This window comes from Leuresthes tenuis, unplaced genomic scaffold (assembly GCF_036924035.1).
Source record: "Leuresthes tenuis unplaced genomic scaffold, fLeuTen1.0.hap1 SCAF_3, whole genome shotgun sequence".
In the NCBI taxonomy this organism is placed as follows: Eukaryota; Metazoa; Chordata; class Actinopteri; order Atheriniformes; family Atherinopsidae; genus Leuresthes; species Leuresthes tenuis.
The window spans coordinates 36,767,917-36,795,897 of NW_027325357.1; the positions used below are offsets into that span (position 1 = coordinate 36,767,917).

The 27,981-nt window shown below is 38.8% G+C and overlaps 1 protein-coding gene across 3 annotated transcripts in view; it reads left to right on the plus strand.

Annotated features, from left to right (window-relative positions):
• LOC140303956 (calcium-dependent secretion activator 1) overlaps positions 1–27,727 on the plus strand; it is a 628,956-nt gene extending 601,229 nt beyond the window's left edge. The window contains exons 25-32 of one of the 3 annotated variants that reach the window (XR_011915223.1): positions 11,374–11,478; positions 14,964–15,182; positions 24,908–25,317; positions 25,403–25,622; positions 25,831–25,973; positions 26,411–26,627; positions 26,735–26,885; positions 27,233–27,727. Coding sequence is in view for 2 of the 3 variants with exons in the window: in XM_072382952.1 (XP_072239053.1) it covers positions 11,374–11,478; positions 14,964–15,137 (279 nt within the window). In the remaining variant the exon portion in view is untranslated. Of the gene's footprint in view, positions 1–11,373; positions 11,479–14,963; positions 18,152–24,907; positions 25,332–25,402; positions 25,623–25,830; positions 25,974–26,410; positions 26,628–26,734; positions 26,886–27,232 lie in introns of those variants that run through there. The other 2 variants (XM_072382952.1, XM_072382951.1) reach the window with 2 other exon arrangements.
• The last annotated feature ends 254 nt before the right edge of the window (positions 27,728–27,981 follow it).

Sequence of the window (27,981 nt, forward strand, 5' to 3'; positions counted from 1 at the left end):
ACAAAATTAAGGCCCAAACTCAAAATATTCAAGAGCCTTCATCAAATAACTATATTAAATTCTGTTGAATGCTTTGTGAGCATCAAATGATATAATCACCTCTGGCACAATATCCCCATTTGGCAAGTACAATACATTGAACACACGGCGACGATTACTGTACAGTTGTCTGACCCTCATAAACCCTGTTTGATCCTGGTGAATAATTTTGTCAAGTACTTTCTCCAATCTATCTGCCAGTATCCTAGTAAGTATTTTATAGTCACAGCAAAGTAGACTCACAGGGCGGTAAGATTCACATTTAGGCGGATCTTTGTCCTTCTTTAGCAATACCGATATGGTTGCCTGTGTCATTGTGGGTGGAAGAGCTTTCACCTTGAATGCTTCTGTGTAAACTTTACAGAGGTAAGGCAGGAGCTTAATAGAGAAAGATCTGTAAAACTCGATCAGGAAGCCATTAGGGCCTGGTGAATTACCCGTCTTCACTTTACGGATTGCTTGCTCAATTTCTGTCAGTTGTATAGTCCCTTCAATACCAGCTCTATCTGTCTCCTCCAGCCCAGGCAATATCAAGCCCTTGAAAAAGTCCTGTGTCAGCTTTGGGTCACATTTGTCAGAGGAGGATAGCTCCTTATAAAATGACACAAACTGCCTGTTGATCCTCTGTTGGTCAGTGATTATTTCCCCTTCATCTCCACTGAGAGATTAAATAAATCTTGCTGCTGTCTTCTGTTTAAGCTAATGACTTAACATTCTACTTGCTCTCTCGCTGTGTTCAAAGTGTTGTTGTTTTAAATTTAGCTGCATTTCTATAGCTTTTTCATTCATAATAAGATCGAATTCTGTTTGAAGGAGTGCTCTTTCTTTCCAGCGGGCCTCCGATGCTGAGGCTGTTTGACATTGATAATTTTGAGTCTGTCACTAATTTCAGAAATGCGTTGGAGTCTCTTTTTCATGTCATTTGCACTGTAGAATATAATTTCTCCTCAAATGTATGCCTTAAATGTTTCCCACAAAAAATAGGTCAATGTGAGTATTAATAAATTCTACAAATTTTCGTTCCATCAAGAGTCTTGTGTGGAATCATCGTAAGGCACCTTAATGCACCATATGACCAGTGAAATGCATTTTCAGTACAAGGCTGTGGTCTCAAATAACTATAGCTTCATAATCTACTGCAGTCATCACAGGCACAAGTTTACTAACCAATAAAAAGTAGTTAATCCTTGAACAGGACTTGTGTGGGGTTGAAAAGAATGAAAACTTTTTCAAGGTTGGATTTTTAACCCTCCAAGGGTCAACCACGCTGTATGCCTGCATGAAAGAGTTAATGTATAGAGCTGATTCGTTGATCAATGAGCCAGTGCCCTGGGTGGGATACGAGCAATCGATCAATGAGTTTAAAACATAGTTAAGGTCTCCACCTATGATTACACAGAGTGAGTCCAGATTAGGGAGAAGTGCAAAAAATCCTTTACAAAAATGCATATCATCCCAATTTAGAGCATATATGTTTGCGAGGACAACAGGGATGCCAAATAAATTACCTTGAACAATAATGAAGCGACCATTCTTATCTCTGATAGCAGAAGTGTCCTCAAAGAGAACATCCCTGTGTATAAGAATGGCCACCCCTGCCTTTGGCATCAAAGTTAGAGTGATACAGCTGTGTGAAACCTGCCCTTCTAAGTTTGTTACGATCCTTGTTTAATAGATGTGTTTCTTGCAGATATACTATTTTGGTCTTCAATTTACTAAGATGCATGAATACTTTGTTACATTTAATTGGATTTTTGAGTCCTCTCACATTACAACTAACCCATGTTGTTTCAGGGCCAGACACATTACATGTACTCATATTCTTTTATATCTATAGGTTTGCAAAGACACCCTCTTTGTGCAGTTGTTAAATCCCAGTTCAGTTTCACAGGTAATGCATTTACACATAGCCAAAACAAAAAGTCATGAAAAGATAGAAAAAAACAAAATATAATATTGGATGTGTGGAGTAAAACGAACAATCAACCTTAACCAACATTTTCATATCCCTAACGTATCTAACTCAAACTGTTTACTAAAAGAAAAAGAAAAGAGGGAAGCTCCTTGTGTGCTTCCCACTAAGTCCCAGCACTTAATACAGATTCTACATCTAAGTGTATCAGCTTACCATGGCAGCCTAGTCCGAACTGGACCCAGCGAGTCCCAGTGGCGACATGTCTCTGAATATGCTTTGCAGTGTGTATTACCAGTTTGTCGACGGCAACTGTGGAAACCATGACCTTCCAGTCAAGATGAGAACCCATATCCATGACTCATTTCTCTGATGAGAGCTTTGTGGATATAAACTCTGTGGCTTTTAAAGGACTTTTAACGCGAAACTCCTCGCCCTCCCGTATAGTGATCCTGAGCGTAGCTGGGAAAAGAACCCCGTAACGGACGCGTTCAAGCCCCTGCAGAAGAGCTCTCACCTCGTTAAAAGCCGCACATTGCTTGCTGATAGCCATTGTATAATCGGGGAGGACCAAAATCTTGTCATTGACTTTAGTGGTGATCTGTTTCATCGCTGTTGCTTTCTTTAGAATAGCCTCTTACTCACTGAAATAGTGGCATTTAATCACATTAACGCGCAGAGGCACATTCTCATTGTCTGACTTGCTGCGGAGAGTGCGATGTGCCTGGTCCAGCAGTGGAGTTGAAGTAAGCTGTAGTGTCTCCGCTAAAAGATCAGCCACAAAGCGTGTCATAAGCTTCCCGTCTTCGCACCCCTCTTTTACACCCATAATATGTAGTTTGCACCACTGAGATCTGGCTTCCAGGTCCTCACAGCGATCTTTCAAAATTGCCAGCTTCTTTTTCATGGCCACAATGTCCACCTCCCAAGTATGGATAGAGTCCGAATGGGTCGCAGCCATGGTCTCCAGTTCCAAAACACAGCCCGTGGTGTCATCTATTTTGGACTCCATCTTTCCCAGTGCGTTTTGTAGTTCTTGAAGTTTGTCCATGTGGAACTTCGCTGTAGTTGCCATTGTGGCCATTAGTTCTCCTTGTAATCCGCTAATAGCAGCTAGCCAAACCAGTCTGTACCAAACCAGTGCTGAAATTATGGCTTTCTGTGCCAAATTTGAGGGTCCAGTGGGAGCTCGGCTTGTCGCGTCCTTACATGGCTCTGCCCAAACCGGAAGTCCCCCGCCGACATGTCATTTCTAGTAAACACACAAGCATAAGCATGAACTAATCCATTCCTAATAATTTCTTACCTTATTTTTCAAAGCCCTTATCAGGTCCACTTTGATACAAGCCAACTACATTTCAACAGTCAAAACGGAGTAGTGGGTGAACAGTAAAGCTGCAAAGTTGAATACCTATGCCTGTGCCAGTGATTGTAACAGACCTGTATTATGTTAGTAGTAGAATCTTTGTGTCCATTCTATTGCAAATAAAAGATCAATAAGTACTGAAAATATTTTTTTATTATGTTTTACATCTTAAATTTAGATAATCATTTAGACAATGTTTTTGTGTTTTTTTCTTTGTAACAATCAATATAAGCTTTCATTATGCATTATTATTGTTGCTAGCTCAGTGTTATGACGCAACTGAAGAAGCCTGATACTAAGTTGTTTCAACACTGTATTATGGAAAGGATGGGCAGTATTGTTCTTAATATTTTGTATATATATATCTTAACTTGTATAGCATTCTTCTTTGTACAATCAGTTCCAGAGGCTGCAGAGCAGTCCTCAGCAAAGTCAGCAAGGAGACAGGCTGATATATCTGATAGTGGAGGCAGGGGAGGCGCATGCAGAGTGTTGATCACATATAAGTGGGAGCTTGGAAGCCAGGCCACGGGGACACATTTATATATTTAAAACAGAATAAGTTTACACATTTCTTCAAGTTTGTGGTGGGTCATTTGGTACAGAGAGGCACTTCACCATCAACAACTTTGATGAAGTAAAAAAATTAAATAGCAGCTGATTAAGCTTGCCAAGGGCCAACTGGAAAAAGACTCCAGCAATGGTAAAAAGAAGAAAGAAAAAAGAATGGCAATTAAACAAAATATAAAAGTTTGTAAGCACTTCAACAAAATCAACAAACAACAATCAACAAACATATTGCAAGGATTAAGCATTTTTTGATAAACTTTCAAGCATGTAGAGTTAAGCTTTTAAAATTAGCATGTAAAATAAAATAAAACTAGAAAAAGCTGTTCCTGCGAAACAGCAGTGAGAATGCTTTTTAAGTTGAATGGGATTAGTTGAACATGCTCAAAAAGCTGAATCTAGTGAAAATTTATCAGAAATCAAGTGAGTAATAGTTAAAATGGCTTCAGTGTAATATACAGCAGAGAGTGGAAGAATGATGTCATCAGTGATAGGAATGTTTGTAATCAACTGCTGCTTAACGAGCTCTCTCCCTGTATAACCTGCAGAAATTGCTTTTTTGGATACTATGACCTCCTGTGAGAAAACTGGAAGAGCGAGGAAAATAATTTGAAGACCGTAAGAAGCAGAAGGCTTTGAGGAACGCGGCAATGTAGTTTTTATTTCAATGGAGTGAAGAAAATTTAAACGGCAGCGAGTTGAACACAGTTGAACCTGTCTCTGGCATTCGACCAAATTTCCATTGGAGTTAGTGAGAGAAATTGAAAGGTTTCTCTGGCTTCAAGGCTCATAGCTGAAATTCTGTAAAAGTGAGCTCTTTAGTAGTTACATCAGTTGAAAGAGAACAAGTGTACCTACATTTTAAGGTATAATTTGTTTTTCTGAGTTAAACAGTATGAAAGTTAGAGGAATTTGTTTGAATATCAGAAAAAGTTAAAATGATCAGTGTGCCACTCTAATCTTCTCATTCATAAAAATCAAGAAGGAGCAAAAATATTCATGTTTTTGAAACTGTCATATTTCAAAATTGGCTTAATATTTTAAAAAGCTGAATCATTTGGTAATAGCTGAATGTCTTGTGGGCATTTTAAAGTTTGAATGGTGTCTCCAGCTGAATGTATGTTGAACTAGTTAGGTTGGAAAGAAGAGGAAGTTTTTGAAGAGTTGAAAGAAATTTCCATTCATTTGAATGATGGGAAAATTTAAGAATTGTGAGAATGCCTTAAAGCATTCTCCCAAAAAAATCCCTTTCCATTCTCAGTAGGCATAGGCAATGCTTAATCCTTTCAATATGTTTGTTGATTCAACTTAGCTATTTTCAATGGTAAAATGGTAAATGGACTTGTATAGCGCTTTTCTAGTCTAACTGACCACTCAAAGCGCTTCACTACATGCTGCATTCACCCCACTCACACACACTCATACAGCATGTCTTAAGATACACATAACTACGTGCTTTCTAATCATTCACACACATTCATACCCCCAATGATACACTGGGGAGGCAACGTGGGGTTCAGTGTCTTGCCCAAGGATGCTTTGACATGTAGCCCAGGGAAGCCAGAGTCGAACCACTGACCTTCAGATTGGTGGGCGACTGCTCTTCCTCCTGAGCTACAGCCGCCCCAGCTATTTTTAATATAGCTATTAAACTTCGGTATGTACAGCTGTTCAGGATGAACCAGATAAATTTCAGTTTGGTTGATATAGGTGTGACTTATAAGGTATTTGCTGTCATGGCATGATATTGATTGTCACCATGCGACCACAGACATGCTCTCCAGTGAAAAGTCACAGTTACCAACACAAAGCATCAACAAAGACTAGAATTTCTTTTCCAAAAATAGGGAAAATGTCACGAGGTTAAGAAAACACAGTAGAGGGAATTCAAAAGAAATGGGAAATAGAAATGGAAAAATACTTTATTCATCTCTCAGTGGCGGAAATTCAAATTAGTCGAGTAGCTCAAAAAAATATAAATATTTACAATGATTTCATACTAAACAATAACAATAATAATAACAATGATAATAATAATCAATGATGAAATGAATAAATTTGAGAAGAACATGTCAGCAGTCACTATTAATAAGTCTTGTGACTGTGGGTACAAAGGACCTCCTGAACCTCTCAGTCCTGCAGCCTCTCACTGCAGCTACTCCTCTGACCTGCCAGGATGCTGTGGAGAGGATGTCTATTATTATCCAAAACAGAATATAATTTCCTCCTCATCCGTTCCTCCACCACAGCACTTAGAGGGTCTAATCTTATGCCTACAACAAAACTGGCCTTTTTTTTTGCCAGTTTGTCCAGACGCCTACAGTTTTTGTCTGTAGTGCAACTCCCACAGCAGACAACAGCATAGAACAGTGTACTCTCAATGATAGTGTGATAAAACATGCATATCATATCACTACAGACATTGAAGGACCTGAGCCGTCTCAGGAAGAAGAGACAGCTCATAATTTATACTCATAATTCTTAAAAATCTTGCGCTTATTTGACACAATTCTTTGAAACATTCTTTTGAAAATAAAGTCTTGCACGCTCGCATTTGAAGGAATTTGAAGGAAATGCAAAAATACTTTTAGGCACATGTAGTTTCATACTTCACAAAGTATACTTCCTTTGTATCACGTAACTACACTGATATATTTTCATTTGTTTTGTTTGGGAACATTTCTAAGTTATTTCAAGAGTATGCAGAAAAAACTATCCACTGTATTTTGTCACTCTATTTTGTGCACTTGTTTTTTCTATCGTAATTAGGACCAAAACCTGACAATACCAAATTTTGTCCCCATGGGTACAAAGTGATTTTTGATGCTTAAGACTAGTGATGGGATGATGCTACCTCAAGGAGTGTATTGACACACTACACAAACTGTGTCGGCACTGTATTGAAACTGTGTTGGTCACTCAATAGTGCCCCCTTCAGGTGTTCTGAAATCATTGCAGGTAAATTAAATGAGAAGATGGACCAGGTAAAATGCTGCAAATCCAACATGAGCCTGCAAAACATTTAATCACCAGTCCTTTATTTAAGATATAATCTCATTATTGTATAACTTCATTCGCTCAATTTGTGAGTCAAGTTGAGATGTCCATGAGAAGAGTTCAAAATAGGCTTCAAACCTTGTTGATGTAAATGCTAAACTGAGTTGGTTTGTAAAATATAGCAAATTTGTATTAAAATTCAGAGTTCAACTTTTTATCTTATGTGTGGAAGTTTAAGTTAAGTGTTAAAGCATAAAAAATAAAACAAATTACATATAGATTCATTTATGCATTTTTATTGAGGAACAACCGTTTTTGTAGGGTGTTTGCTCCTCTTACACACTTTTCCCTGCCTTGGAAAAAACTCTTTCACAGGGTACAGATGAAGAGGGTGAACACAACATTTTCAGTGCAAGTTGATGAAGGTTTGGATATATTTTCTGGTTCTTCTTCCAGTATTGTAATGGGTCTTCTGTTCTCGGTATGTTGTTTTCAGCCAGGTAGCGTTGCACTTCAATGATAGAGTCAGCGGTGCTATTAGAGGTCCTCTTGCTCTCCTCAACCTCCATATCAAGAGGTTTCCAGAGATTGTGCCCTAAAAAATATTTTAGAAAAAAGTCTTTGGGTTATTACCTCATGACAAAATGCCACGGAAATATGCAAAAAAGCACAAAGAAACGTGTTTTCATACCTGAACTGGGTTCTGATGCATGTGAAGAGCTCGGCTCTTCTCCTGCTGGGTCAGACTCATGGATCCTGATTTCAGCAGCACACTCCAACTTCAGTCTTTTTACAGCGTCACCTGCTTTTTGTGGACTAACAAAGGCAACTGTTTTAAACCTTGGATCCAACAGCTTTGCCAGTGTCATCACACTGAGCGATTCCATGTTGCAGATCACTTCAAGTAGCCGCTTTCTCAAATTTTCAGCCAGCTGTTGAGCAGCTGTTTTTGTAACTGTTGTTGCTTGATGCTGGAGGTCAATGTGGATTATTCTCATCAATGGAATGACCTTTGACCCCGAGACTCTTTTTTCCTCAGAGAGTTCTTTTGTGGCCAGGTAAAAAGGAACAAGGACCCTGAGCATCTCTTCAATCACTTTAAATTCTTCAGGAGTCAGTGGAATAATATCAGGTTTTAAAGAGACTGCCTCCTTCTGCTCAGTCATTCTTTCAAGCATTTGGTAGGTGCTGTTCCATCGTGTCGGCACTTCATTTATTAATTTATGGAATGGTATTCCAAGCTATTGCTGCATTTCACTGAGCTTCTCTTTCGCCGTGGTGCTTGATCGAAAATATGTCACAATGTGTCGTGTTTTGCTGCGAATTTCTGTGAATGTTGGGATTTGATCACATGCCTTTCTCACAATTAAATTCATGGAATGGGCAATACAAATGGTTTGCCGTATTTGCAGCATTCGAGCACATGAAATCATGTTTGGTGCTGCATCAGTGACAAGACACCTGACCTTGTCTGCAATGCCCCACTCCTCCATGAGGGTCCTTTTAACAGTGGCCATGTTTTCTGCAGTGTGTTTTTGAGGAAAATACTGCACTCCCAAGACTGATGAACAGAGTTCATGGCTGTCTTTGTCCACATAATGGCAAGTAACAGCCAGATATGCCTCCATGTTGATGGACGTCCACATATCAGCTGTCAAACTAACAGCAACGGCGCTCTGGAGGTCCTTTTTTGTTTTCTCCTTTTCCTCCTCATATTTCTTGCTCACCAAGTCCTTGATGGCCTACAAATAACCATAAAAATACTGTAATACAAATATCACAAATGTATATCATGATCATGAATTGTATATCACTCAATAGTTAATTTAATCATACATTTCTTAAGCATACCTTCCTGCTTGGTAGAACATATGAGGGTGCAACAAGCTTCATTAGCTCCCTGAAGCCCTCATTTTCAACAAGACTGAGTGGCTGACAGTCCTTAATGATCATGTTGACCACAGCCACATCGCTTCCTTGTCAGGAACTGCAAGCCAAAATGAAAAATTTTGTTAAAAGCTTATTAAAGGACTGTTTTGTTTTTACAAACTATATGACAGTCACACAAAATATTTTGTGTGTAATAAACTTTAAGAATGTATAATAAGAATGTGTAATAAGAATTTCAACATACCTGGGTTACTCACACGAGTATCTGCCAATTAATCGTTGCCATGCCGAGCTCTATAATGCCTCAGCATTGATGAGGTGCTCTTGTTGATGTAAGACAGCTCTGTGGAGCAGAGCCGACACTTCACCTATACTACTATAAAAAGTTAATTTATCATTAAACATTCAAACCTCTGACCAGAAAAGACTACAAATATATATTGATTAAGAAAATAACAGTAAACAATGTCAAAGAGAAAAAGCTTACCTTATTAGGTGTCACAAGATCAAAATTATTCCAGACAGGGGAAAATTTCTTGGAACGATCCATGAAGTGTAACAAGGTGCGATCAAGCAAAAATCCAAACTCCAACTCCAACAACAAAACTCCATCCAACAAACCTACAACATGTTGACACAGTTTGCTTCCTTATAATTTGGCACCGTCACATTCAAGCGATACCGTTCCTGTATCGGTCACTTGATTTTTTCTTAAAGTGATACACGCACCAATACGGAGTTTCACTCTTGGGCTCTCGACACAGAGCTGACGCACCAGTGTCGTTCGTCCTATCACTACTTAAGACTTTATTTAAGGGTTAGGCTCAGAATTAGGGGGTTAAGTTAAGTTTAGGGCTAGGTTGGGGCTAAGGCGTTGAGTTGTAATGACAAAGGTTAGGGCTTCGGGACTGCATTGTGTCAATGGACAGTGCACACAGGGAATAGAAACTAGATGTGTGTGTGTGTGTGTTTTGAAACAATTTTTACTTAGTTTTTTTAAGTTTAAGATGAAAAGAGAGTTTTTTCAATGAATTTCTTTTTCTTGTAAAAACAGTTATTCAGTGTAGGTATACCATTGTGCAATGAAAGCCTTGTTTTTTTCAAAGCAACTAATTTTATTAAACTGACCCAAATTAAAATGATGAGAATTATTGTAAATATTGTTGTAATTTTTGAGTCTATAAATTTAAAAAAGCCTATTAGCTTCTTTTGCACAGAATAAATCTCATGCCAATAATATTTGTACAGTCTCACATGAAAATATGTAAAAGGAACATTTATACCCATTTCAAAAACACATTTGTGACACAATATAGGTGCAGAAATTGTGGGATGAGAAAAAATGTTTTAATTGCCTTTCCTTTTGTACACTATAAGGAAGTGTCATAAATGTATTAATCATAAATAATTTATGCTTGAACAATCATAATAATAAGCATAATAATTTAGGCATGATTCTATGCCTAAAGCTAAGCAGCCACAACTGACAAAGTGAAAAGTTCTTGGGCAATGATGGTCAGAGAGCACTCAAACATGGTTCTCCTTCCTGACAGTCTGTGGTGGAACACCACCAACAACTCCTTCCTTTCTCCTTATAAACATTTTTGAATATTTGATTGTTTTTAATGTGATGCAGAATATAGGCATGTTACAGTTTGTAAGGGAAAAATATTTGCATGTAACCATTAGAAGCCTTGAAAATGCAATAATTTTACAATTTATGAGAAAGCATGACAATTTCAACCTAATCCATAACATAGGCAAGTCATTATTTTATATTTATAGACTGACATAAGTATATAAAAATTGTGTTGAACAGAAATGTTGGTATTTCTAGTCTTAAAAAGGAGAGTTTTCATTCAGAAACTGCTGCTTTTGTGCAGTGGACCAACATGATTATTAACGATTCTGGTGTGAGTAATAATATTGTAACAATGAGAACCTGACTACTCACTACTTTCTGAAGAAAGCTGGGACATTAGCAGAATGTGAACCCTACTCAAAACTATTACTAGCCAGGATTACAGGACTTAGGAAGCTAAATAAGCAAATTCCAGAATCAGTATGGTGTGCGCTCTAGCTAATGTCTTTGAATCATTTATTATTTGTGTAATAAAAACATTAGAAAGCAAGACTTATGAACTTTGACATGGGCAATGGTAGTCTAAAACATGTTGCTCTCTTTATTAAAATCCCCATTATCTCATGTCTCATTGGTTGATTAATTTTCCTCAGGTCCTTTTCCTGAGGAAAATCCATCCTAGAATTGAGTAGATCCTAAGGTCATAGATATGAATATGTCAGATATGGCCTCACATGATGGGACCACACTTTGTGGGTATCTATGAATTACAGTATATCAACCTCTTAGTAAAAATAAGTAACTGTTGTTCTCATTAACTGTGCAAATGACAACAATATCATCTTGTATATTAGTGTCTCTTTCGGTTTCCCTTTGCACTCTGGTTCAAGGATGACGTTACAAAATTCTTCTCTGTCAGAAATACTGCAAGCAAAGTCAGTGAAGTACAGAATACCTTTTTTGTCTAAAATGCCACATTTTGATATTTATTTATTGAGTTTCTTTATGTGTCTGTTACAGCAATGGTACACCAGCACTATGAACCTTACAGGAATATGGCTGACTGACCGTATGGACCTGCAGCTCCATGTTTACCAGCTGAAGATACTCATCAGGATTGTCAAAGTGAGAAATGTTAGCATTTATTTTTGTACCACATATCAAAATGCGAGTAGACAGTTTATAGAATTCAACTATTATGCCAATATTTACAAAAAATAATTTTACAACAACTCTTTATAAGTGTAACATTTTACTTCTGTTTCCCATATAACTGACTATTTCATAATATTTGCCTTCTGACCATGTCTGAAGTGGGTTTAAGTTAGAAGCTCGATTACAATCTGCCACGGCTAGGTGACTAGCCGCCTGAAAATACGGACTCAAGAGCCGACAGTGAACACTAGGACGATCGGAATAATAAGAATTTATTGATAATTGGAGTGAGAGTAGAATCCGGGAGGACATGGAACTTTATTTTCCAGAGGGAGTCCAAGATGGAGGGGAGGGTGCTGGCTGTGGTGCAAGGCTCTTATTTGGCGGTGGGGCGAGCAGGCAGGTAAGTAGGACAGGCTGTTGAGAGAAATCCAACCATGGATGGCGATACAGGCACGAGGAAACCAGAACAGGAGGAATGGACAAGGTAGATGAGCACTGGAGAAACAAGGCAGGGTAAGAGCTTGGGAAAACTTGCAATGAGAAAACACTGGAGTCAGCTTAATTGCTTTTCCAAGGGTTGTGAGACAATCTGGCGAAGACTGATTGCTCCTGCAGCTCCTATAAAGGTGTCCTGATGAGGGCAGATGAGAAACAGGTAGATCACTTTAGGAGCTCACTCATCAAATGTATGAAGTTTAGAACAGATTGGACGTTGTTGTTATAAATATAACTACTTCAAAAGAAGCCTTTTCAAGACAACATCAAAATTGTAGGGGGTTGCTGCTTCCATGCCAATTAATGAAAACTCAGACTTTCAAAGGTTTTTAATCAAGCATGTCTTCAGACTAGTATGACCAATTTTGAGAGACATATGGGATAGATAGATAGATAGATAGATAGATAGATAGATAGATAGATAGATAGATAGATAGATAGATAGATAGATAGATAGATAGATAGATAGATAGATAGATAGATAGATAGATAGATAGATAGATAGATAGATAGATAGATAGATAGATAGATAGATAGATAGATAGATAGATAGATAGATAGATAGATAGATAGATAGATAGATAGATAGATAGATAGATAGATAGATAGATAGATAGATAGATAGATAGATAGATAGATAGATAGATAGATAGATAGATAGATAGATAGATAGATAGATAGATAGATAGATAGATAGATAGATAGATAGATAGATAGATAGATAGATAGATAGATAGATAGATAGATAGATAGATAGATAGATAGATAGATAGATAGATAGATAGATAGATAGATAGATAGATAGATAGATAGATAGATAGATAGATAGATAGATAGATAGATAGATAGATAGATAGATAGATAGATAGATAGATAGATAGATAGATAGATAGATAGATAGATAGATAGATAGATAGATAGATAGATAGATAGATAGATAGATAGATAGATAGATAGATAGATAGATAGATAGATAGATAGATAGATAGATAGATAGATAGATAGATAGATAGATAGATAGATAGATAGATAGATAGATAGATAGATAGATAGATAGATAGATAGATAGATAGATAGATAGATAGATAGATAGATAGATAGATAGATAGATAGATAGATAGATAGATAGATAGATAGATAGATAGATAGATAGATAGATAGATAGATAGATAGATAGATAGATAGATAGATAGATAGATAGATAGATAGATAGATAGATAGATAGATAGATAGATAGATAGATAGATAGATAGATAGATAGATAGATAGATAGATAGATAGATAGATAGATAGATAGATAGATAGATAGATAGATAGATAGATAGATAGATAGATAGATAGATAGATAGATAGATAGATAGATAGATAGATAGATAGATAGATAGATAGATAGATAGATAGATAGATAGATAGATAGATAGATAGATAGATAGATAGATAGATAGATAGATAGATAGATAGATAGATAGATAGATAGATAGATAGGATTCCTCCTTCACCCCAAGTGTGTGAAGGACATATATTGCAGGTCCTTCCATCCTGCTGCTGTCAGACTGTTTAACAACCAGGTCTGACACTCCCCACCCTCCAGTAGACCACTGTATATAATGTATATAATAATAACAATGGCCAATTTTATCTTTACAAGCCCATGTACAACTGCTGCTACTGGTGGTATTACCTGCTATGTCTCTGTTGTCTTTCCTTTTTTTGTCTCTTGCTTGCTGCTGTAACATGTGAATTTCAAGGAAATCTAATCTTATCTAATATCACATATGAAGTAAATGTTACAGTAATAGGAGTGGAGTGCTGAGGTACAAAGTGCAGAAGGTGACAGGTATATTTAGTCAAGTTCAGTTCAGATGAGTTGTAAAGTCTGATTGCGGTTGGGAGGAACATTTTCCTTTACCGTTCCTTATAACAACAGGGTTGAATGAGTCTCTTGCTTAAGCTGCTCTTTAGTTTGTCCAGTGTTTTGTGGAGGGGGTGAGAGGGATTGTCCATGATTGCCAGCAGTTTTGCCAGCATCACCTCCTCCAGGGTGACAAGCTAAGAGCCAACAACAGACTCTGCTTTCTTTGTCAGTTTGTTCAGTCTGTTGGTGTCCTAGAGTGCCGCAGCAAAAAAGATGGTGCTCGCCACAACAGACTGATAAAACATCTGCAGCATCTTGTTGCAGATGTTAAAGGACCTGAGCCTCCTCAGTAAGTAAAGTCGGCTCAGGCCCTTCTTGTAGATGACCTCTGTGTTAGTGGACCAGTCCGTTTTATTGTACAGTGTGACACCCAGGTACCTGTATGCTGGTGCCATCTCCACATCCGTCCCACCGATGTAGACAGGAGAGGGCAGGGGCTTGTTCCTCCTGAAGTCCATTACCATCTCCTTCGTCTTTGCCATGTTCAGCTGCAGGTGGTTCTCCCCACACCACTTCAAAAAGTGGTCAACCAGGTCTCTGCAGTCAGCCTCCCTGCCGCCCTCAACACAGCCGACAATGGCCATGTTATCAGAGAATTTATGTAGATGACACGACTCAGTGCAGTACTTAAAGTCAGCAGTGTATGTGATGAAGAGGATGCGGTCCAGCAGCTTTCTTCTGTTTGAACCTCTCCAGCTCTATGCTTACGTGGCTGGCTGTGATGTCGAGTCCAGACTAGGGGTAGGGGGATGTGGCAGGGTCTGAGGTGGATGTCATCAGTATGTTGGAGGGTGGGGGTGACGAGGTTGGTACTACCTTGAAATCGATGGTTTGCCTCACATTGTTCACTTCCATTGCCTGTCTCTCACCTGTGTCAGCTTACAATTGCTTACAATTACAACATCTTACAATACTGAGATCAGTGTCCCTTTGCTCACACTATGTAATTTGACATTTGTCACAGACGACATCTCCCACAAACCTGTGAAGTCATTTCTTGAGTTCCTTCATTAACTAATTATTGTTCTCCTATTTGTGACAGAAAAAATATCGTGACTTCCGTCTTCAAGGTGTGCTGGAGTCTACTTTGAATAGTAAAATGTATGAGACCGTGAGAAACCGTCTGACTTTGGAAGAAGCCACTGCATCAGTGAGGGAAGGAGGGATGCAAGGCATTTCCATGAAGGATAGCGACGAAGAGGATAATGATGAGTAGAACAAAGGGCCTGATGATTACAAGAATGTCAAAGCTTTTTAGCGGGTGAGATACACTACCCGAGAACCCACACAGCCTTCTTATGAGGACAAAAGAGATGTTCATGACATCCAATTTGTTTCTTTTATTAATTTCATATTGTGATTACTGGTACAATTAAAACAATAGAATAATGCATAGATTTTTTTTCTTTTAATGCAATGTAAGTCTGTTCAGTCAATGCCCATAAAGCTTTAGTTTTTTCGAGTACCTTAAGACAAACAAAAAGGTGAATGATTGTGCTTAAATGTGAAAGCAAGTTTCCAGAATATCAAAAAACCCCTGAGCAGTGCAGGAGTGTATATGCTTATATGACTCTGAACTCTAAAAAACAGCTTTTTAAATTGAATAATAAAGTAAAAGTATTAGAAAGCATATGAGGCCTTTGTACAAGAGATTTTCTGTTTCATGTTGTATGTTACTAAAGACCGAATAAAAATGACCAAAAAAACCCCACAAACATCAGGTTTTTATATTCAGAAGGAAATTAGATAAGTACTAATTGGTTTCAGATGTTTATAAGGCTAAACATCTGCTAAACAAGTTTGCATGGAGGCAATGAGGGCTTGTGGCATCCAATGGTAACTTTGTTAAAAAAAACAAAATCCTGTCTCCTCTCTGCAAATGCTGTATTCTCACATGCCATCTCTCTGGAACATTTCTAGAAATTTTCAGGACCGTAGTACGTGTGTCAACTGCAAAAATAACAATTTCACCAGCTTCCTGGTAGGATGTCCAAAAGATCGAGTATGCCCATGACTAATAACAAGACCAAATCCTCCAGAGCATTTGTAGTGAGAGATTGTTTGTTTTAAGAGATGCTGACTCAATTTAAACATAACACAAAGATTTCTTTTTAATTTTTCCACCATCCTCTCTGCTCTAGCCAGACACTCACTGTTAGTATTTCCAGAACACATCTCCAGAAACCATTCTTCAATTGTGAAGTGCATGTTTGCACAGGAAGTGCAGAGAAAATACAGAACATATTATCTGCATGTTACATACATTTTCTGGTCTTCATGTAAGAAAATGGCTTAGATTCATCAACAAAACAAATTGAATGAGTAGAGTTGCAAAGGAATATTAACAAAATAAAAACATCAATATGCAGAAGCCCACGATCTTTAAACAACAGTAAATGTTGAGGTGGACAAATTTTGAACAAACAAATGTCAAAATGTTTTGAACAATGTTTGAACCTGAATGTCAACTAAATAATCAAATGTATATTAGAGATGAATCTGTTATAAAACTAACACAAATTCAAGGGACATCTTATAATGAGAAAATTGATGTTTGAATTTGAACATGAAAAGTGTTCAGGCTCCCTTAAAAATTAGTAAAGTTTTCATTATGTTCTCCCAGAAAGCCAGTACTCCAGAGAACAAACGCATGCATGAGGAGAGCAAGTTCCACCAAAAGGCTGAGATGAGAATCTTCTTGTTGTGAGGCAGAAGTGCTGACCACCACACCACTGTATGAGCCATGTATGAAACATGATTTTGATACTAAATTGAGACTTAAGTTTCTGATTTTAAATAATCTGAGCTTTTTGCAGAACACCAATGATCTCAAAGTTAAGATCACCTTTAACTTTTGGATGTGACATGGCATCTTATAACTTACAGAATTTAGTGAACTTTTGTTTATTTTGACCTTTGATGTTTAACTTCCAGATTCAAAGTCATGAGTTCAGATAATTGCATTGGGCCCACTACCCAAACCTTGGTACAGATTCCAATTAACAAGCCCTGACAACCTTAACATAAGGGAAGTTAACCTGAGATGAAAGATCTTGGATAAATGTGTAGCCCTTTGCTAAGGCTAAGAGACAAAGTGCGCTCTGAAAGGCTAATGGGTTGTGAATGCAGCATTATATATTACACTTACTGTTACTACATGGCTACCTACTTGGAACATCACAGAGACCAGTAAGCTCATGTACACCACAACAGCCATGATCCAAGGGATACTTGGCTGTAAGATTACGAAATCATGGGGTAGTAAGAGACCATATCCCCCCATAGAAAAGAAGGTTGGAGGCCGAGATCAAAGCAACATGGAGAGAATTTAGCCAGCTATCAGAACAGCAGAAAGATAAAATTAAGAATTTTAAGACATAACAACTCACCATACCTGAGGCACTGGAACTGCTAATTACTGCAACAGGCCCTGACATGATACACACCTACTGGATAAACTAACTCCTGAAGGTCCCCCAGAAGGGGGCGATTCCATCCATCTACAGTCCAATAACCTGCCTCTGTACAACATGGAAGCTCCTGTCAGGCATCATAATGGATAAGATCAGTAGGCACATGGCTCAGTACATGACTAAGGCTCAAACGGGAATTGTAAGAACATAACTTCAGATGAGCTAGTTACTAGTTACTAATCTACAGCTGACAGACAACCCAATTAAGTGCCAGTTGCACAAGTATGGCATCTACCAAGGACATGATCTAGGTCCGTAGCCATCCGGAGCTATTTTGCATAGGCCTGAACTCCCTTAGCCAGATCATTACAAAGAGTGGCTTTGCATACTAGTTCTGCAGTTGAGCAGTCATCACCTCCTCTACATGGATATCATCAAGCTGTATCCCAGCACTGAGCAAGACATTCAGTGGGTCTACATGATGAGATTAACTCCATTATAGCTATAGTTGGGTTATGCTCCTTACCTGAGCAAGGGTAATTATTATTATCATCTATTATGTACCCTTTTTTATCTGCTCCGTGCTTCACTTCAGGATGTATGTGACTTATCCACAATTTGTATGGGATTATTTGAAGTGAACTCTTTTCAGCAGTTTTTTGTGTGATAGTCCTTATGTCCTTCTGTATGCAAGTACTGCATGTACATGGTATTCTCCTCCCACAGTGTTCTTGCTCCTTGTGTGAAGCTACCAGTGGGTTCCATGGCTCTAGTTTTTAGGTGAACCCACGATTTACAAAAATGTTTAAATAAAAGATGAATAGCAAATGTGGAGGAAAACACTTGAGTCATTTATTGCTGTTTTTTCCATGAATGTAACTGTCACGGGGTGTCAGCCAAAACAGAGGTAGGACTCAAACGCTGGATTCAGTTTTTAGATGAAAAAATAAGATTTTATTTTTAGAGAAGTGGAATGAAATAGGAAACACAGAATCAGGAGCCAAGGAAATGTTGGGAGAACCAGGGTAACACAAGGGTCCGAGCGGCAGATGCACCTGGATATGGAGAGGTTCTTTAGTGAGTGAATCCAAAAAGGGGAAATTGAGTTTGCCTTACTGTGAACCGGTGAAAACACAACTGGAGGGTGAGGCAGAGACTGACTGGAGGGTGTTTTCCAAAGGGGCGGCGGGTGAGCAGGCAGGTGGTGAGGCAGATCCAGGTAAGGCAAAGATGTTGGAGAGATGAGAAAGGAAGCCAGGGAATCCGTCAGACTCGGGAGGAACGAGGCTGGAACGAGGAGACAACACTACAAATTATTTGGTTCTTAACAAGATGAAAAAAACTTTAAAAAAAGATTTAGAAGTGTTAGATCATTTATCTTGTTTTAAGAGTTAATTTCCTATTTTAAGTGTTCAATTTTACACTGTAATCTTAAATCAAGCACAACCTTATCTTTTTTGTCTCAAATAGGCAGGAAATCTTAAAATGAGATAATGAGATAACTGTTAAAATAAAATATATTACATCTCTCTCCCAAAGTCTCGTCAAAATAAATCTTGTTTTAAGATTCAGTAAGAAACTCAAGTTGTTTGATTCAAGCGTCACACAAAAAAAAGCATCTGAATTAGAAACAGGGTTTATTATTGCTCTGACTTCGAGTATGTTCAGACAATGTGATAGGATAAATTATACAGCTTTAACCACAACTCATCTTACAGTCCATGGCATTTTTTTTATTACCAATGTTCGTTTACAAAACAGGCAAACGCAATAACTCAATACATCAATGCATCCCTTGTTGTTCCTCCATATTAATATCTACTTCTGTGGGCAACAATATCTCAAAGACTATTTTATTGGCACAATAATATGTTCTTTGAAACTAACTGAAAAATAGGAAATACATTCAATGAGTTCATATACAAATTCTGTAGCCTGTGCAACATTGCGAACTGCCACCTCATATGCCAGCAAGTCTGGACTCAAATTCAGTATCTCATAACGCTGGTACTCAAAAGCAACAAAAGAAGAATCTATCACAAAGATATCTTTTATCAGTCCAACACTGGGAAAGCACCATCTACATCTACAATGATCATAGATTTCCTACTGATGTACTTATTGCCACTGAGGATGTGCCATTTCACTGAGACAACAGATTGCATGACCTCTATGCCTTAACATAATCAATATTTTTGACAGCTGAGACTCTTGCAAAAATTGGATGCTCAATGCCTATTTCAAGGAACTGATAATGGTTTTAACTCCATCCATCCATTTTCTATACCGACAGTCCGTTAATTGGGTAGCAGGTGGGCTGGAGCCTATCAATTTGGAGTCACCAATTAACCTGACATGCATGTTTTTGGATGGTGGGAGGAAGCCTGGAGAGAACCCACACATACACGGGGAGAACATGCAAACTCCACACAGAAAGGCCCCAGGCAGGGATCGAACCTGAAACCCTCTTGCTGTGGGGTGACGGTGCTAACCACCACACCACCGTGCAGCCCTCATGCAAACATTTGTATTATTATTTTATTTTATTTTAACTCCTTCCCCAAGTGGGGGAGTTCAAGTTTATCGGGGTCTTGTTCACGAGTGAGGGACGAATGGAGCGTGAGATTGACCTCGCACGTATGTAGGTTATTTTCACAAAACCTGATGATTATGTCTTGATATACATCCGATTCTCAAAGCCTGCTCAACACTTGACGGACAGCTATGCTGTGTGATGTGCGTCGCGTCCAACGCCTACCCCGACGTGCGCACATGCTTGGCTTTTATTAATTTTTTTCTGCTAAACGCTACTTATTTAGTATTTATTCTGTTCTTCAAACAAACAAAAGCCAAACTATTTAGATATCTTTCAGTTCTTTTCCAAAACAGTTTCATTACATGTATGTTGTTATTTGAACAACATAGCTGCTGTGTGCATGCTAACTAATGAACTCTGTTTGGTGGGTTTGTGTTAGGTATTGCCTGTTAATGCTTTTCAGAATGGCTATTTTTGATGATGCCACTCTATCGGTGTTAGAGGGTAAGTTATGACTAAAGTTTATATTTGATGTATTGATGCTGTTTATACATTAGAGTACACGTTATTGGCTGAATACGTTATTTGAAATTCAGCATTTTTCTGCTTGCTGGATTTTTTTCAGCCTTTATTTACTGAAAGAATTAAATTAAAAATATTCTTAGGATGAAAAAAATCTAAATTAAGCCAGTTTCAATGGATAGCTAAAGAAAATCCAGTTAGTAATTTTACAATTCATTATCTGATTTAGTGAGTAATAGCCATAGTTGCAGCCCAAATGTGCTGATAAATAAAACAATCAATTTAAAAGGTACAGTTGGTAAGATGGAGAAGAGAGCAGGCTTAGCTAATTTTTTCCCCCTTGTCCTGTCCAGCATTATGGCAGCAGAATTGTGGTCTGAATACCTTTTATGCCAAACAGATTTGCTTTGCCAAGGGAAGCTTTATAAATGTAAAGCTCCCCTTGATGCCCATCAACTGCTTATGTATTTATTTTTGTTAAAATATTTAACATATAATAGTGCTGAACCGAACCAGGGGACAGGGAAAGAGGAAGATGAAACGAAAAAGGAACGGAACAGAAATAGAAAGAGAAAGAAAATGAAAAACCAGACAACCAGCTGCTACACCTGTAAAACAAAACAGAAGACAATCCACGGCCTCTGTTGGGAATCCAGTCTTAGCGCCACCAGGAGCACCTGAAAGCAGACAAGCAGAGAAAAAACAAATACAAACAAACAAAAACAAACACAAGTAGTGGCAATCACATACAACACAACTGTGGATATAGATAACCTGAAACCACAGTATAACACATCAACTGCTTAGCAAGCATGCTACTGGGCTAATGAATGTGTGTGTGTGTGTGTGCATGAACCTGCGATACACATTGAACAGGACCTACATGATAACCATGCTTAGTTATGAGTGTATAAGTGTACACGGCCACAATCCACAGCCCCCCCCCAGCAATCAGAAGCAGGCAGAAAGGGCCACAAGACCCAGGCCACCAGCAACCCCCACGGAGCACAGAACCCGGGAAGCCCACCGCAGGGACAACCACGCATCCACCCAGAAGACCGCAGAGGAAGCCCCCGGACAGAGCCCCCATAAGCATAGGGCAGAGGTCCCCCGGGAACCAGGGGCAACAGCCCACCGACCCCATGTCGCCAAGTGCCCCAGACAGCCAAGCACAGTGGGCCAGCGCACTTGCCCACAGGTGGGTGAAGCCGCGGGGAGAGGCAACCCCCCCCCCAACGGGAACAGCACAAGCAGGCCAAAGGACAGCAAGTCCCAGGCCCAGTCACCACATGAATCAGATCACACGTAAACACACTCAAGCAGCACATGCATCCACTCCTGTTCCCCCTCCCTCAACTCCGCTGTGATGTGGCGCAGTGGGCACATCCGGGGGCCTGCAGCCCCCCAGCCACCACAGACCCCGACCCAGTAGAACACCTCTTCCTCCCAGCCCCTCCTCCACCAGGCTGCAACCAGGCAACGGGGGTGTTGGGGGTGGACCTCTCCCCTCACCCTTCTGGCTCTTCAATATTTTCTAATAGTGAGCGATTAAAATTGAGGGGCAGCCAACCTTGTAGAACTGGGAGAGCAGCCCCCTGGGAAGCCTACATACTCAGAGAGCCCCACCCACCAGATACCACTCAGTGCAACCACCCCCCCAGGACCTACTGTGTGTGGTGTGTGTGTGTGTGTTAACTTGAAAATGTGAACCAACACAAACTTGATGTCACTTGTGTGTGAGGAGTGATTGACAGATGTCAGACGCTGCTCTGGCTCTGATTGGTTGTTTTGTCTCGCTCGTGGTAAATTCTTGCAAATCGCAGTACGGGCAGTAGGTGGGACCAATGGAGTTGCTTTTTTTCCCACAGATTAATAGTCTCATGTCTTATTGTCTGGGCATAGGGACAGTTGAACAACTGAAGGTTAAAATCAAATAATATATTACTATATTTATACTATATTATAACACTGAACTTAATGGCATAAAAGTAATGCTTAAAGTCCAAACTTTAACATTTTTATTCTTCCTTTTATTTGGGACAGGCATCTTTCTGAGATGGGTTTATAATTGTTTTCAACTAATTACATACTGGCTTTACAGTAACTGTACAAATAGGAGGCTTTATAGAACTGACAACTAGATAAACAGTTTACAAATGTGTTGGAGCTCAGAAAGACAGATAAATGGCACCTCTTCATGTTGCTTTGTACTGTAGCTTGTCATTACGTCATCTAAACATAGATATTTGTCATATATATTTATTACAGCTGCCAGTGTTGATGAGGAGGCTTTGAAAGGCCTTAGCCGGGATGACCTGAGGGATCTTTTTCCTGGCCCTGAAAATTTTTCAGAGAAGAAAAAAACTTTGGGATTTCAAAATGTAAACACAAATTAGAATAAGTAATAATTCTTAAAGTAGCAGTATTAATTTTGTCAGATGAGACTAGACGAAACATATTTGTCAACGAAGGTATTTTTCATGGCGAAAATTAGATGAAGACTAGACGAAATCATTGCCCTTAAACACTGACTGTGATGAAAATAACACGCATTTTTGTTGATGAAAAAAGACGAGACGAAAAATCTACTTGATAAATAAAAACTAAATAAAATGGTTCTTTCTTTTTTCGTCACAGACTTTTAAATTACAATCCAAAACATACTTTCCTCCTCCTGTGGCGTGTGTGTGAGTGAGGCGGAAACACCAGTGCTGTCTGTGCTAAACGTTCTGCCAATCAATACACAGTCATTACATGTTGTTTCAATTAAAGTATTCCTACCTGAAACTGATAGATAAAATGTATTATTCCTTATCTGAGATGTCATAGCTGCATCTGGGTCGATACGTATATTTATTTACCTACTTAAAAAAATAAAATAAGACCCTGAAAGTGTTGCTGCTACCATTTGCAGAGCACACAAAGGTGATTCAAAGTGACACCAGTTGCCAATCCCTGGCTGTGCCTGCACTTCTGGACTTGAAGTGTCACCTGTTCAACTTCTCCCTAGCTCATGGCAGGAGCTACAGGGATGCAGTTACACTGGCACAGAAAATAAGCACAAACATGGATGAGCACTTTGGCCGCTTTCTGGTTGTCAATGCAGACAAATTTTCTCCTCTTGCTGCGGCTGCAAGTTTTGTTGATTCAAGTGTTTCAGCAGAAACACTTTTCAAAATGATGAGGAGATGCAGATTCTCCTTTAAAAAAGTCGAAGAACACATCATTGACAGCGTACCACAGCAAGAGGAGTCGCCTGATGAGGAAGAAGACGACACTGGTAATACTGTAGCTGCAGAGACAACACCCCTAGCAAAAAGCCAAGATTTAGGTTTTTCAGTGCCATTCGTGCATCAAGGCCAAGGACCTTCAAGACCTCAATCAAGCAAGAGATCCAGAAATACAAAGAAGTGCTGTCCCATACCAGCAGTGAGGAGTCTGGGTCTACAATGGATTTCTGGGCCACTCTGTTTCCACATCTGAAACCACTGGCATTAGACCTCCTGGCAATGCCAGCTTCACAAGCGTTTGCAGAGCGGGTGTTCGGCTTATCCGGGAACCTTTCAAGTCGCTGCCGCAATAGAGCCTGAGTTACATTAGAAAGAAGTGCTTTTCTCAAGCTTTACAGGGTCTAGAATGGTGATGGGATAGTTTTGGTGTTAGATTTTCATTTTGTTTTCACTTTAGGTTGCTGTTTATTGTTGCAAACCTTGAATTGTTTTACCTTTTGATATTGATGACATGGGATCTAGCTTGCTAGATAGCAGTTCAAGTTGTTATAACACAAAAAGTAATTGTCAGACCTACCTCATTTTTATTGGCAACATCTACCACTGATCTATTTTTATTTATTCATTTATTTAAATGCAAGAAGGCTGCAATTATTGTCAAGGATATTGTTGTTGGTTTTGGTTTTTTAGAATATGTCAGGCTTTATTTAATAGCTTTTAAAGTATTTCTATTTAAAATCAGAAAGGTGGGTTTGTTATGTTATCATAAGAGTGGTTTAAAAATATATAGTTGCATCAGGTTCTGCTGATTTTTTTTATCTTGATTGTTTTGAAGTCTTAAGTTGTTGAATTATGTTTGTATGTGTTCATAACAAAATATGCAAATCAGAACATTGATGTGTTTCTGTGAATACCAGGCACCTTTAGCAACTTAGTCAATCAACATGTGGAGCTACTTCATCAGCTAATGAGTGAGTGAGAAAAATACTTATTGGTTTGACTAGATTAGCATTACTTTCAATCTGCTTTCAAAGACTAAAAAAATACTATTGACTAAAACTAGACTAAAATGCTAAGACTTTTCGTTGACTAAAATGTGACTAAACAAAAAAGAATACAAGCTGACTAAATATGACTAAAACTAATAAGGGTATTTGACACAAGACTAAGACTAAAACTAGGCGACAAAATTAACACTGTAAAGTAGTAGTTATTGAAGTCTGAATTGTACCATATTTTGAATGGTCCTAATGCATTTTGTTTTCATCCTACATAATCCTAATAGTGTGAAAATGCCACGAACCAAGATGCCAGCACGTGTAGTGGAAGCTGGATTATGCCTTTAACTACTGCCATTCCACCATGCCAGCCACAAGCCTCCACCTCCATATGCCAAACTGCTGAGAAAACAATGAAAATGCCAGACCCTCCAGAGTATGTGGTATACACAGATTCAGAGTTAGACATGGTGCGTAGTCAGAATTTTGCAATGGAAAGGAAAAGAACTACAAGATGTCAAAGAAGCTATGTTGCAGACTTGTAAGGAACACAGTCACCAGCATGGTTGCAATCCTGCATGCTAGTCCCATGGGGAAAGAAGAAAGGTACCCCTCCAAATTGGAAATGAGAGCCATGTCACAGAAGATTGTCGACTATTACCCTATGTTACGTGATGCTGATACAAATATGCTATATGTAAGTAATATTTTTTATTTATCTCAACCAAAACTGTGGGCAGGTCAGCAGCAAGACAAACAGCTTATCTAACATTCTTTTACAGCAGCTGACCATCTACACCAAAATGTAAAAGCGAATCCAAAATATGAGCTCTACAAGGAAAAGGCAGGACTTCGTACCACAAAGAGGAGTGACCAAGACGGCTCTCTTCAGTGCAGACAACCAAGACAAGGAAACAGATTGGACAGACACGAACAGCTTGAGTGATAATACCATACTTCTTGAGAGCGATGATGACATCAGCAACGGCAGCTCCAGTGCAGGTGTGCAAATTGTGGGCAAAAACATTTAATTGAAACAACTTGTTTTTGTTTAAAAAAAAATTTCTTATCATCTAATGAAACTATAGTTGTTCACATTTGTTGAACCAGAGGTCATGGCAAGGCAAGCACTGTGTTCATATCTACCTGTTTTTGCTTGTCATCATGCTTATATTTGTATAGAGAATTTTTTCATTGTTTCCCAAAAAAGCATCCCCACTACAGCTACCCCCCTCTGTGCCAGGAAACCAAAGAGTGGCACCAAAACCTCACTGCTGCCATCCGAATCAGCCTCAGGGTCCTCACCCAGGACTGTGATCACTTCACCAACTACACTTGCAAAGAATGTTGTTGGTAAGCACACCTCAGCACACCTCTCAGCCTGTTATTCGTGATAATGGCTTTCAGAGTGGCAAATCAGTCTAAACTGTTGGAGATTCAATTTAAATTATTTCCTAAGATTGTGGATGTTCGTGAGCACACTTTTCTGACTTAAATCAATGAATCACATTGTTAATATTGATGTAAGCAGTATCAAATTATTGTATTGGCCTTATTTCAATTACCGTAAGTTCATTGATTTGATTTGGGTCAGCAATTACTTAACGATCAAGCATTTTAAACATTCATGTCTAGTTTTTTGTTTGTTTTTTGAATAACTAACTAGTGTCTAGTTTTACTGCTACTGTAAGTTTCCCAAAAATAGTTGTATTCAACCACAATTTATTTCCCCTGTGTTGTTGTTAAAGTGTTTACATTGAAATGTTTCAACTCTGTTTCTGTCATTTCAGTGGGCCAGGATAGTCTGAAGATGCAGGCAAGGCACTACAGAACCTTGAGCAGCGTGTACAATAAGCCCAATGCAAAACCCAATCAAAAAGATTTTGCTCAAATTTTGGACATTGAGTTTGAAGCCAGGTGGGCTTTCATTGATGTAGATGTTATAAGGGAAGAAGACCGACCTGCAAAACCTTTGAGGCATATGCATGCTTCAGAGATGTTTGAAATGTATGTTGTTTTTTTACTACCCGCACTTGAATTACTGTATATCCATCTGTGTTCTGAATTTCAATGCATTGTCAATGATTGACTATCTGTGCACAATACTGTCTAAGGCAATGGATGAGCTACGGCGCATAGTAGATGGCACCAACAGCAGATACATTGAAGTGAAAGGAAGATGGGCAGACTTTTGTGCCAAGGTGCAGTTCTATGGTGTGTGGAAGAAAGCCCTGCAACCCCCTTTCCCCTTTGATGTCCGTGGTGGTAAGTTGCTGTTCCATATGGTAAATGGACTTGTACTTGTATAGATTTTCTAGTCTAACTGACCACTCAAAGCGCTTCTAACACTACATGCCACATTCACACACACTCATTCAGCACGTCTTAAGTTTATACATAACTACGTGCTATTTAATCATTCATACACCGATGGATACATCGGTAGGCAACGTGGGGTTCAGTATCTTGCCCAGGGATGCTTCGACATGTGGCCCGGGGAAGCCGGAGTTGAACCACCATTGATGGGCGACTGCTCTTCCTCCTGAGCTACAGCCGCCCAAATTTATTGTTATTTATACCATATTCAGACCATTCATCTTTCTATTCTTTAGTGGATTTCACTGTTGCCCTCTTCAATGCACTCCCATCCCTTTTCCCCTCACCAACTTCACCACCAAAGACGCTTGGTAATAGCTGTGAGGCACTTCTTCATACCCTGAAGGTAAGAAAATGTTTGTGTTGATTCCTTACTGTTCTCTTTGAAGAGCCTTTGTTGTACATGTTTACATTTACAGAAACAATACACCTGAGTTCGCAATCACAGATATGACCTAATTCATGCAAAAAGGGGAAAACAGAAGAGCCTCCAGTGTCCCACAAATGATGTTCACAGAAAGGAATAGCAAAAAATGTTTCAACACTTTTATTTCATTCATTCATTCCAGAAACATTAAAAATATACCACCTCGCATCAGCTTGTGTCAGTTTTTAATCCATCCTAAATCCCTACACCTTGATCACTCAAACAAAATGTACCCCCCCCCATTGTTCATCGTACTTTGTGTTTATTTCTTCCAGTCTGATAAGAAATCAGTATGAGTATTTTAAACCTGAATTTAATTTAGGGGTAAGATTTTTCAGAAGGGATGTTCGATTCAATTCAATTTTATTTATATAGCGCCAGATAACAACAATTGTCATCTCAATGCACTTAAATAATATAGTCCAATTCAAGCCAATTGGAATTAAATTAATTGTAATCATAATCCAATTCATTCACATAGAGCCAATTCAAAAAATAATATCCTAGCTAAGGAAACCAACAGATTGCACCGAAACTTGTCTTCAGTCCAATCTCCCG